The sequence below is a fragment of the Cylas formicarius genome, unplaced genomic scaffold (genome assembly GCF_029955315.1).
Source record: "Cylas formicarius isolate icCylForm1 unplaced genomic scaffold, icCylForm1.1 PGA_scaffold_3__17_contigs__length_32017465, whole genome shotgun sequence".
In the NCBI taxonomy this organism is placed as follows: domain Eukaryota; kingdom Metazoa; phylum Arthropoda; class Insecta; order Coleoptera; family Brentidae; genus Cylas; species Cylas formicarius.
The window spans coordinates 27,648,685-27,662,654 of NW_026844326.1; the positions used below are offsets into that span (position 1 = coordinate 27,648,685).

At 33.8% G+C, this 13,970-nt stretch overlaps 1 protein-coding gene across 6 annotated transcripts in view; it reads right to left on the bottom strand.

Moving 5' to 3' along the window:
* LOC132699988 (cGMP-dependent protein kinase, isozyme 2 forms cD4/T1/T3A/T3B) overlaps positions 1 to 13,970 on the bottom strand; it is a 99,495-nt gene that overhangs the window by 27,339 nt on the left and 58,186 nt on the right. For 2 of the 6 annotated variants that reach the window (XM_060667018.1, XM_060667016.1), the window contains exons 2-3: positions 10,517 to 11,023; positions 6,547 to 6,713 (exon numbers count right to left, since the gene is read on the bottom strand). In XM_060667018.1, coding sequence (XP_060523001.1) covers positions 6,547 to 6,713; positions 10,517 to 10,935 — 586 coding nt within the window. In that variant the 5' untranslated portion in view covers positions 10,936 to 11,023. Of the gene's footprint in view, positions 1 to 6,546; positions 6,714 to 10,516; positions 12,234 to 13,624; positions 13,837 to 13,970 lie in introns of those variants that run through there. The other 4 variants (XM_060667015.1, XM_060667019.1, XM_060667014.1 and 1 more) reach the window with 4 other exon arrangements.

Here is a 13,970-nt window from a genome sequence, read left to right on the forward strand (position 1 = left end):
AATCAGACAAATTTGAGTGGATTTCAACTAAGGTAACATGGTAACGTAAGTATTTTCAATTGTTTGAATATTGGGCGGCAGTGGCTGGACGACGGAACACCCTCAAGAACCCGAACCGCAGACTTCTGCGACCTAAGGGCTCTCTCGACCTCCGTTGCGTTCCCCCACAATAGTAGTCAATATGATAAGACACTATGAAACAGTGCAAAATAAACTATGCTTTGCGAGATGGAACCTCGCAGTTGTCTCAGAACAAAAACCTGAGAAGACAATTTACCGCACAGGTAGTCTATATGAGGCGACCAGGTTAAAAACGCATCTAGGTAAACATCAAGGAGTTTGACCGGTTCAGATTTTTTACTTCTTCTATTGGTATTGAAAATTAGAGTCTTTGTTTTATCATAATTTAATTTAAGTTTATTTACAGAGAACCACTGCTCAATCATGGAGAGTGTAGTAGCCGCCTTTTTATTTAAATTAATTAGATATTTCTCCGTTTCAATCGATGATGTGTCATCCACATAAAGTATACTACAAGCAGCATTTGTTGCAAATACTACGTCATTTATGAATATTATAAACAAATTAGTAACGTCCAACAGAGTGGATTCCCTATCATTCCAGACAACATATGGCTTTCTTCCGGTCAAATAGGATTTTAAAAGGGCTAGGGTATTTTCACGAATTCCGTAGTTTAGAAAGAAGTATATTAATATCCACGCGTCGAATGCCTTGATAGGAAATTTATGGGGCATAGACCAGTCATATTCGGTAAAAAAAGGGGTCAACCTCGGAATGAAATAAAACAAGGTGTGAATTGACAGAAACCTTTGTTTTGTCATTGTAAATGTTTTTTCCAAAGTCACAAATGGCGTCGTGTCCGCGTTTTAAAATATTAAAGGTCAAAGGTCATAAAAATCTTTTTTCGCCAATATCTCGCTTTCTATTGCTTAAGTGAGATTTGCACCTATTATAAAAGTTGTAGAGTATAGAATTCTCTACAACTTTTGTTTGAGCTTTTTTTTCATACGACTAACCGTTTTTGCGGTAGATCGCGAAGAGTGCGCCGAGTATAGTCACATATGGCCTAATGCAACGTTCTATAAAGTTAATTATTTAGTAAAAAATTATAGTTATTACACAATGCTTATCATGAATGTACCAATTACTAATTATTTATATTTAATAAAAAATAAGTGACGTAATTATTTATATTTAACTATAGTATATTAATAATTCTGGAATGTATATTTTAGTTATATTTTATATAGTCATATAAAACTTTTTTTAAAACTGAAAGTTAATTATTTACTAAAGTGACTTAATTAATTATATTTAATTATTTATATCTAACTATATAGCTATAGTATATTTTAGTTATATTTTATATAGTCATATACAGGTTTTGTTTACACTGATAGTTAATTATTTACTAAAAAACTATAATTATTAAACAATGCCCATTATTTATGTACGATTTATTAATTTTTTATATTTAATAAAAAATAAGTGACTTAATTATTTATATTTAACTATATAGCTATAGTATATTTTAGTTATATTTTATATAGTCATATACAGGTTTTGTTTACACTGATAGTTAATTATTTACTAAAAAATTATAATTATTAAAGAATGCTCATTATTTATGTACGATTTATTATTTTTTTATATTTAATAAAAAATAAGTGACTTAATTAATTATATATATATATATATATATATATATATATATATATATATATATATATATATATATATATATATATATATATATATATATATATATATATATATATATATATATATATATATATATATATATTTAATAAAAAATAAGCGACTTAATTATTTATATTTAATTATTTATATTTAACTATTTAGCTATAGTAAATTAATAATTCTGGAATGTATGTTTTAGTTATATTTTAAGTTAAAAGGACATTATATACGTTTTCTTTAAAACGTGTAACTTTTTTAATACTTATATACCTTCAAATACTTGTCCCTACTATATGACCTATTTATAGCCGAGACAGATGTTCTGTTATATTCGAGGCCACTTTCTCTTTTAAGGGACCCCTTTGTATTAGTCAAGATTATTCGTTAGTTTGAAATTGTTGACAATGAGGATGATAACAATGAATTGAACATCGTCGCGCGACAACAAGAAGACGACGAAGAAGAAGATAAGATAAGAACCTTCCATTTACAAGTTTATTATAATTAAAATCAACGAAAATTCTCTAAAATATTTGAACTTACATTTCAATAAATGTATAATATATTTAATGATAAATAAGTATATGCATATTCCCGTACTGTATTTTCAACTTAAAATATAACTAAAATATACGTTCCAGAATTATTCAAATATTATAGTTAAATATAAATAATTAAGTCACTTACTTTTTAATAAATCTAAATAATTAATAATTAGTACATAAATCATAAGCATTGTGTAATAATGACATTTTTTTGGTAAATAATTAACTTTATAGAACGTACTGATAACCTTTGACACGCTTGACCTTGACGCAGCACACTCTTCGCTTCCTACCGCAAAAACGGTTAGTCGTATGAAAAAAAAGTTCAAACAAAAGTTGTACAGAATTTTATACTCTACAACTTTTATAATAGGTGCAAATCTCACTTAAGCAATAGAAAGCGAGATATTCGCGAAAAACCGATTTTTATGACCTTTGACCTTCAATATTTTAAGACGATAACATTTGTCACTTATGAGACACCATTTAGAACGACAAAACAAAGGTTTATACCAATTTATAGCTTATGATCTTTCATTCCGAGGTGAAACTCCTAATATGACTGTTACAGCAGACGAAAAAGGCACTTGTTTCTGGAAAAGGTTTATTCCACCATATGTCGGGAAACCTTTTATCGTTTCTGCCAAAGTTTCAATTCGCAGTCGGCTGATTTTTAAATACACGAGAACCGTGAAACCGTACGAGTTAGGGGGTTCATATTCGGCCCCTTTTACATACTCGCACTCCACGGTGTCCACAAAGCCATCTTTTATAGACGATTTTCGAAAATTTTTCGAAATTTCGAGTCACTTATTGAAAATTCGGTAGGAGGGTCCCCAGATGGTCTGTATCTAGAGGCAGTGGGGTTTTAGGAAGCATTTTTTCTTATTTTTGAACATTTATTTTGGGTTTATGGAAACAATCTATTTTTCGATATCCGTTTTACTGATCGGAAGAGTATTGCAACTGGATAATACGCAATGCATCGACCACAAATCCTATTATTCAGATTTTTTTTCAAAAATGAACGTTGATGATTATGGACAAAAAATCGAAAATTGCCTTATTCCAGGATTAAATTAATATAAGTCAAGATTGAACCACCGTTGGTTACAAACGTAGAAATTTGTTTAAACGCATTTATAGATATAGAATTTCCGTATTTGACATTTTCGAATATTGTACAGGGTGCTTGGAATGTTCTAATGAAATAATGAAATCCTGGTGCGTCACGTAGATTATAAATACTTCGTGAATCCAAACTTTGATTCTCTCTCGTTTCAACCTCCCCATTCCCCAAAAATCTACCGGATTCTAGTTGATGTTTTTCAATATTTGAAGCTCGTATAGTTTCTCAGTAAATTATTTTGTGTAAAAAAATCGTTTTATGTTTCATATTACTTTTATTCGGAAAAAGTATGGTATTATTTTGTATTACTATTAATTTATGAAATATACCAGTCCGAGAGGCGAAAACAATTGACTTAATTCCGACATTTAATTTAATGCAACGCCATTTAGAGCGGTAATAAAAATGCCGCGCCATTGAAAACTTACATAAGCGCGCATGCATGTGTTATTTTATTGGTAATTGCCATTCTATTTAACAATTTATCCGTTTTACAAAGTTGAGATATTAAAAGGCAGAATTACGATGAATAATCGCCCGATTTCTTGATTTCTAATAATACACTTTCTCGTATCTGCTGCGCAGTTGGCGTCATTATACGCTCAATTTGTTTCGGCGAAATTGTTTTCGGTGGTTTGGCAATTTCGATTTGTGACAAAAACAATAACCATCATTTTCGTAATAAAAATAATAGTCTTCATTGAAATATTTCTTGTGAATATTCCGATCCGCTAATATTTTATGATTGTTTTTGAATAATACGTTGCTATATCGACATTTAGTGATTTTCGAGACATTAATTATTTTCTTTTTTTTTTAACAAAACATAGCTTCAATTAAATTCGTATTGCTACGTCACTGGAGCCAGTGGAGAGTTAAAATTCCGGAAGTAGCTTAGGGAGGTACTGTACATTATTTCTGAATATCGAATTTGGTTCTATACCGTACAGGGTTGGTCAAAACTAATCAATTGCCTATGATATACCAAAATGGTGAACAGCGTATGTCTTAAATGAAACACCCTATATATTGTCAAATATAGAAAGAGCAAACTAAATTAAATCTTTTCGTTTCTGAAATAAAAACAAGTTTCTCTGAAAGCTGGATTACTTTGGAGTAATTCATTTTTTAGGTGGCCGTGAAAGCTCCTTATGTTAAATAAGTCATTTTCCATTTGACAGTTCAATAAAGATTTACTAATTAATGATTGCGGTGCAAATTTTGGCGACAAAATCTGTTCAAAATGGAAGGAAACTACTGCTTTTTTAATAAATTTGTTAAACTTAAGCTTAACTTAAAATAACAATTGGCCACAGGAAAATAAATCTAATTTTTACATTAGTTGAAGTATCTTTTTATCTCCGATGGATCTATTTGCTCAAAGTATCGTACAATCCAAAAAATCTAATCGCGTGAGATCGGGCGATCTTGCTGGCCAATCCCACCGCCCCAAAACGTCGAAACCAATGGTCGTCAAATAATTTATTTGATTTAATTTACCTTTATTTATTAATTAACTCTTCAGTGCAGTGAGGCGGTGCCCCATCTAATTGGTACCAAGAGGTCCTAAATTCCTGAAGGCTAAGATTATCAATAAAGTCATGTTCTTAATATTTGAAGGTATTTTGCAACATTCAATAGTTCATCGTAAATTACAAAACTTGCTTTATTCTCTTATAACAAGCAAAACAAATTTAAACTTAATTTGAGTAAGATTACGGAAATGGACCCACCATTAACCATTGATCATAGGAATTTAATTTATATATATTTCTTATAAGTACTAAATCCAGTGTTCAAAGAAACTTGCTCCTATATCAGAAACCAAACTATTTTAGGCATCAGTCGAAAGGGAATTTAACTTGCTCTTAGAATATGTAATAATATACAGGGTGTTCTATTCTATGCACTTTTCACCATTTTTGAAACTGTATAATGTAGAACCAATTTCAACATTTAGAAATTATCTTTGATACCTCCCTAAGCTACGTCCAAAATTTTAACTTCCTACTGCCTTGGTAGTAGTAAAAATAATTATTTTCTCGAAAACCGTTGATGATAGGCAGAGGAACATATTCAAAAACAATCACATCATTTACAATTTCAATGTCGATGCTACTTTTTCGAAGAAGCGGCAACCCCGCAGCATTAAAGCATCGCCGCTTATGGAACTAACCAAAATATTTAGAACAATTAAATATTTTTATGTAACTCAATTTTCAAAATAATTAGTTCATTGTTTTGGAAAATCTGCCTACGTTTTAAGCAATTACGTATTCGATTTTTGTACCGCACTATTGAAGTAGACTCACCCTGTATATACCGGTCGCACGTAAGCTATTTATAAAACTATTGGAAGCGGCCAGTGGCCCTCGCGTTATTATTCACTAACCTTGATATTTTCTTTGCAAAATGACTCCGTAACATATAAAGCACGTAGGTTTTAGAATTGGACTTTCACTCGCAGAAATTGCAACCGCAGCGGCGCGAATGAGCTCGTAGTTTCCAAAAAAACACGTTGCGTCATACCGACCGGTCTCTTTATTTTCGAATTTCTATATTTTAGATTCAATGCCGCTCATACCACGTTATTGCGGAAGGATTTCGGTCGATACAGTGCTTTTAAAATCAACAAAACAAAAAACAACTTTCGAATAGTTCTAAAGTTAAAACAAGGTTTTTCCCAATCCACGTTGATCAGGAATATTCTATGCAACAAATTATTAATTATTAATACTTTCAAGTATCGAGGATAGATCTGAGAGTAGGGGACTGGAATGTAAAATAACTGTGGGGTATAAAAACGGCGAACTCGTAAAGGAGAACCTGGATAGGAAACGACCATATACCGAATTTGGTTGAAATATGATAATAAATATAAAAAAAACATTCCCAACATAAAAATCTTTCCTACAAAATATTTGCTAAACCGCATTTAATCTATCAAATTTTCGCAATTTCTTGTCGCCCACATGCGATGTTTCACAGAACGCGCGTAAAAACGATAGGTGCTGCCATCTACCGGTAACCGGACGTACCAGAGAAAGCTAGCTTTTACCGCACAAACCACGAGTTTAGTCTTCGCCCGCTAGATGTCGAGGCAAGCGACGTCGATAAATGCATAGGCTCAAGAATATTCAAGAGACTCACCCTCAAGTACGTAGACTGTGCTGCCGACGTCTCCTTCCCTGATAATTAAACTGCCCGCCTTGTATTCCTCGGGGTACATGCAGTCGACGATCTCCCTGATCTGCGTCAATTCCAAATTTTTCATAAAATCGTTGTCGAGAATAGCCGCCTTTATCAGCTCCCGCGAGCTGAAACGAAACCGGGAATTAGTTTCGTCAAAGGAAAAACCAGTAGGCGTGAATACTACGATCGTTAGCCAATCGCGAGATGACGAATTCACGCCTCATCATACAAATGTTATTTTCGATGACGCGATTGGATAAATGGTCAAGTATTTTCAAAAATCAAGGTCATTTATTACGAAATATAAAGAATTCAGATGCTGGCTTGAACATGCATGATGTTTCATGTTGGAAACAAAATCTGAGGCATGTGTGAGTGAAAATTCAAATAAGATTAGAAATTTAAATTATCAACAACCAAAAGATGCTTTGTTTTATAAAGACAAGCTTCCTATTCAGGCCTGCTCGAAGCGCCTCATTGAACAGTAGGTAAAACTTGAAACTATGATGCAAAGTCAAATTTTGTTTAGTTTATTGGTTGTTAGAAGCTCAGCTTCCACGAAAATTTTAGTCAGGTAACATAACAGAAATCTACCATTTGCAGCAAAGGTCAAGAAGAAAACTGATTAGCCAACATGAAATCGGCGGTTCGGAGTTACAAACGATTCATTAAAGGATCTAAGTTTAGATCTAATAAACAAAAAAAAACTATTTGGACTAGATAATATCTGTCATGGTGATAGCAATATAGATGTTCAAGATAATTTTGAACACAATTACGTCGCAAACGTATACACCGAATTATTAAAGTGCGTCTAACAATATTCCTTTAGAGGTATTTGACAAAAAATATTTTGAAAAATAATTAATACTTAAAAAGTTGTACGTATTTTTTTGTTTTAATTCATTTTAAATATTATGATATTCCACGTCCGCTACTTTTTCTGCTAATTTATTACAAGCCTACGAAAATAAATAGACAAGGAATTAGAAAATATTCAGGCAAAGAGGCAGCATGAAGAAATAATGCTACAAAAAGAAACATCAGAAATGCAAATAGAAATAAAAAGAGAAGAGTTAGGAAAATGTGCCAAAAACTAGACGTGATGTGGGTTTTGACTTATCTTTAAAAATCGATATTCTTAATAAATTCTTTTAGTTTTTAGATTGTCGCGAAAGAAATGTTAGTTCGGATTAAACAGCAAGTAAATCCAAATGGCAAATCCGAACGTCTCAGTGTAAACAATCACACAGGGAAGGAAATATTTGTATGCATATTTACTGTTTTTTAAAGTAATTGCAAAAATTGTAAAATATTGTTTTTTTTTTGTTTTTTTGCTGTTTAATACAAAGCATACATAAAAACTTTTAATTTGTGACATACCTAATTTCAATTTCGTTTCTGCCATTTTTAAAAATGTGTTATATTAGCGAGCTAAAGCTCTTCTAACTCGAACTATTGTGAGTGAATAAATACAGCCCAGCAAAACCTCCAATACAAATCAGGTGGCTAATAGTGGCACAAAACCGATAAAAAATCAATATTTACTTTATAGGAGCCACAACTATTATTCATGTCCAATTAGATCTAATATATAAAGGGCACTAAGTTTAGTAATATATTTGAATATAAATTACTTCATTCCATTATATTTCTTCCACCAAATTGTCACTTTCGCAGGCTGTGGACCAAAATGCCATCACACTGACTGAATTATTTTATCGGAAAAGCCTTTTAACCCATATTTTATCTAATAACGCAGACAACAAGATATTAAAATACCATAAAATACTTTGTATTTTTACTTGACAAAAAGTCTCCAGGAAGCCTTGGAGAAGTACTGGCATAACATTATTTTCGAAATACCTTATTTTACCTGAATTTAAATTCCGAAACTTTAGGTAATAATCTTGTTGCATTGTATGTTAATGACCACCTTTGGATAATCCCATTGAAAAGCAATTGGTGACTGTCTTATATCTATGAACAGACCATACGCTAAATAATGCCTCTTGTTATATAGTAGACGTAGGCCAAATTTCATTAAAATATGTAAAGGGGTATTGCAGATAATAAAAAAAAAAACATATGTAGCGACACGACGTCTAAGTATAAAAGCGGAATTACATATTCTCGGACTTTGTACTTCAAAACAAAATGCAAATCGAGTTCCCGGTAAACCAATTATTTTAGCCAGCGAGACGGCGGACACACACTCGCAACGATAAATGAGCCGCTATTATTTATAATCGTCGTCAACAATTTTCCGTAACGCATTTGTACATTTGTACTTGCTAATACTTATTTATCATTTGCAAAGAAATATATATGTCGGAGATCGTAAGAAATAATCGAAATAATATACCTAATAAAAATAAAAAAAAATCGAAATAAAATCCCGGGGTGGGGGGTTCTTAGACTTCTCGGACATATTGATGGTACTTACAGGCTCTTAGATTTAATGATGGGTCAGATGTCGGACGCTGTTTGTCATTTACCAGTTCTGTTTTTTGTTTTTCACTCGCCTGTGTATACAGGCCGAGCGATACTGATAATGATCCTAATGGAATACATGGTCCTAGATTTTTTGTCAGATTGCAGGTCAATAATCGCAAAATGGTATGCAGGACAAATTTTGCAAGATTACTTGCAGACCCTTCCCACCATCATGGACAACTTTCCTGATAACGACGTTAATGATGCGTGGTCATATTTTCTATCTACTCTGGATTATTACATAGAAGCTCCAAAACTCATTTTGTTAAGTACACTTCTGAAAAACCTTGGTTAACTGGACATTTATTGAAACACATAAAACAGCTCTGTGGCGTAGATTTAAGGCCTCTGGCTTTGCTTCCGATTATGCTTTGCACAGAAGAGTTTCTAATAGTTTATCCTTGGAGATTAGAGAGGTGAAGTTAGCATTCGAAAATAACCTCCTCAATGGGCCCACACGTATCGTCTAAGGTATCCATTCCTGCTATTCGAAATACCTCGGGAGAGGTGTCCTATAACCAGGACTTCATTTCAAATGAATTTTCTTCATATTTTGTTAGTGTCTTTGCTGTTGAACCAGTTAACCTACCGTCACTATGAGGGTCCTATAAATCTAGATTTATTAGAAGTAACTTTGACCAAGAGGACGTGAGAAAACTCTTTCTGAGTTATCTGGTTATCCGCAAATGTAACACAGATTTATAAAAAGGGTGATAAGCTCGATGTTTCAAATTACCGCCCTATCAGTGTGTATTATATATAAAGTTCTTGAACGCCTTATAATAAATCAGCTGTTACCGTTTTTGATCGACTGCCATAGTTCGAATTGCTTTTTCACTGCCACAAAACGTGCCTAGTGGTGCCTAGTGTACCTATGAAAGGAATGAACGTTGGAGAAAAATAATTAAAAAAGATTACATAATAATACAAAAGCGCAAATAAAAGTAGACAACAAGTTGCAGATTTAGATTTAAAATTAAAGATGGTACATGTTTAATTGATATAGAGACAAAAATAGCACGAGCACCAACTATCAATGTGCATAATAGGTTCTCCTCTGCACTCTATTCTTTGTAATAATAATAATATTAACAGAATGCATTACGCAATGCTTAAAACAAATCAATAATCTAATCACTTAATTGATTATGAAAGAGAAACCAACGATCCGCGTCCCGCTCGATGAACTACAAAATAGTCTATCAAAAACAAACTATCCGAACTCACCAGTGCGTTTATAAAGCCATCTATCTCACCGGTTCGCGTTCCGTTCACTTCGGAAAGTACCAAAGTTGGTTCCCATGGATCCACAATATTACGAATGACAAAAATAAACATTCCAATTACCCGAAACGAAATATGGGAAAATATCGACCACTTAAATCTAATGGCGCCGACATATACGTCCTAACGCCGTACCGTAGAGACTCACCGCGACGATTTTGGTATTTTCTTAATGTGCAGATCTAAAACTTGACTAGGAGGTTCGGCACTGATGGCTTGTCGTTTGGTCCTGCGTTCCGCGACCTGCACTTCCGCGTCATCGTCCTCTAGCGCTTCCTTACCTCTGCCGTCGTCGAAATTCAACCGCTTGGTGATGATCTTCTGAGTGATCGGCGTCACCACTTGCCTGAACTTGTCGATCTCGTTACGCAGGTGTTTGATCGTCGCCTCGCGGTCCTCCAGCTTCTTCTCCAGCTGACTTATCGTCTCCTCTTTAAGTTTCAACTCAATCAGCTTCTCCTCGAGCAAACGCTTGTAACCGGCGACGAGTTCGGCATCGTCGGGCGTCATGTCCGCGCGAATCTTGCGACGGTGGATCAATTTCGAGACGAAGCTGTAGCAGCTCATTGTTCCGTCATCGCTTTCACGCGCGCACAAACACACTAGGAAACGGAATTACCGCAAACGTTCCCGGCGATGATGTAATTGCTGCAAACTCATATAAACCGTTTATACGAAACGGGCCGATGTTATAAACAATTTAATGCGACGGTACCTGGACGAACGGAACGGTTAAAGTCACCCGCACGCGGTATTATTTTTGGGTTAGACGTTTGCCAGAGAATTCGGGAATTTCTAGGAACGAAAACATGCCACTCAGTGACCGTTCGGAAACAATTTGTCGTTGTCAGTCGGGCGCATTTTTCTCGTTAACGACAATAGTTAAACGCGTTTGGGTTTAATCGAATTGTTTTTCGATTGGCGACAATGGATTTGTAATTCGAACGCTGCGCGGTGTAGAGTCTGATTTATTTTTCGCTTTAGATACGTCCACACCGAGTGCGACACACTAACGTTATGTTTATGTTGCTTGTTCCTCGAACTTGCTTACCGAAGTTCCAGAAACATTGTTGTTTTTTATTGCCAATTTGCTAAGCTTTCATAATTAAAAAAAAAAAAACAAAAATCAATGAGAAAATCGACGAAGAAAAAACGAAGTACACAAAAGTCAAAAGGAGAGACAGTAGAGAAGAAGAAGAGCACATGTTTTTAGAGGAAGTACAACAAAGAAAACAAATGACATGAAATGGAATTCTTGGCAATATCTGCCAATTTTATCTAAGAAGAATATCAGAGAATGTTTTTTCATCCTGCCCCTCCTATAAAAACTGAAAACTGAGTATGACATTAAAAAAATCCTAAAATATTTTGGTCGTTTATTAAAAACAAAATCGAAATCTCAGCTGTACTCAGCTGTATGAATTTTAAGGATTCTGATATAGTCAAATCTTTTGCACTGTACTTCAGACAGCCATTTTCTAAAATGGATTGTTTCAACCATTTTAATGGTATTAATAATTCAAAAGTATAAACAAAAAGAACATCTCCGAATATGAAGTGAATATGAGCTATTAAACGTAAATTTCTATATGTTAATTGTTCCCGTTTACAAAAATGACTGTATATATTTTCCTTATCCGCAATTTTTGAAAAGTTTTAGAATCCCTCCCACATCACACCGTATTTAATGTATAAAACCAAATAGTCCCTCAACAACACGGATTTTTAAGATATCCGCTATTACCAATGTAAGTACTATGTCTCGGTATATTTCTGTTGCAGAAACAGCAGGTTGTCGCCTGTTTCCAAAACTCGAAACTTGCGTACAGAAGCTGCCTTTGCAGAAAACATTTTATTTCTAATCTAAATATATAAATAATGAAAACTTTAGTAATTAAAAAAAAAACACACAAACCGATGAGAAAATAGACGAAGAAAAAACGAAGTACACAAAAGTCAAAAGGAGAGACAGTAGAGAAGAAGAAGCCCACCTGTTTTTAGAGGAAGTACAACAAACAAAACAAATGAAAGAGCAGTCCAGCATTTTTGGAAAATATTTGGTTTATAAAATTTGGGAAATACGACCCGACGCCATGCATGTTCATGTCAAATATCAAACAATATTCAAGAACCACCAAACGGTCAACATTAAATAAATAAATGCGATGAATTGAGTGCGGCACAGAAAAGAAAACTAACAATATATTGTATTATAGAGAAGGCAAAAGATAAGAAAAGGAAAAAAAGATATTTATTTATTATGTGGTATGACAATGTCGATCCAATAGTCAAACGGTCAGAGTGTATTTTAAGGAAGGAAATCGTAAATAAATCCAGGTCGAAAACAAAGGGAATAATAAATAAACGCTTGGTTCTAAGTTGTCGAGATGCTGCATTAAATGAAATTCTTGCCAATGTCTTCCAGTTTTATGCAAGAATCAGTGACTGCTCTTCGATCCTCCAATATTAAGAGTTTCTAACGTATTCTTAAGTAGCTTAAATCTTGGTTAACATTTTCTTTGTACAATTTTTTTTTCTGTAAAGTTTCAGGTCGTTCGTTACATCAATAATGTAGGTGATAAAAAACAAAGGCCCTAAATGGGAACCTTTTGACCCTTTGACCATCAATACGGAGGTTCAAGTGCAGTAGAACTGCCACAACAACTAAGTTGATTTTCATTTGGATCTAAGCTGTACCAATGAATGTTTTCCGAAAACTAGTCGAAAGTCTTTCAGACAGCAAGTCACATGGTGTCACGTCCTCTAAAATCATTAAAGAAAAAGGATATAATATCTGAATGTACTGATAATTTGAAATAGACGTCAAGATTACAACGTGCTATACGTTGATAATAGAGAAACACTCGTGCTGAAAGGGGTTATTAGGGGTGGTCAGACTAAAAGTGGCCAATAAATTTGATATCCACGACGAAGAAAGTCGACAGTCTGGTATTTTGCGATGGAAGATAATGACGGCGAAGACGAAAGTTTCAAGGAAAAACCAACAGAACGTAACTTGTTTCTCGCGGTGTACGCGAAGTTTTCCGTAAGCATAAAAAGTAATCTTCTATTTTTGAACGTGTTAATACGCATAGGTGAGCGTAATACACGTAATTCCGCGATAAATCAACAGACATTTGTCATGTTCTAATTAATAAATATAAATACTCCTGGAATTGATAAAACGATTTGTGTTGCGAGGCGAGCGGATATTCGCCATTTCAGAAATAGAATTTCAAACAAAAGCGCAGCGTACTTTCCTACAGCACAGCGCCAGAACGTCTGGCGGCGCACGCCCGAACTGGTCGATTGTTTTGTTAAATTGGAACGGTTTTCTAGGAAGCGTTTTTAACGAACAGATGTCATTTTATACGCACGGCGTGGGCAATTATTGAAAATTTCCTATTAAAACTTTTTACGAGCATCTCGATTCGAGCCTCACTTATACGAGGAGTTTGACAAGTACATTTGATGAAAATCTGAAAATTATGAAGAAATTTGCTGGAATACATTTTTTTTTTTGAAAAAGAAAATCAACGAGAATAAACTAAATTAGTTTTCACAAAGTTAACATTAGTATATATTATATATTATATAGGTAT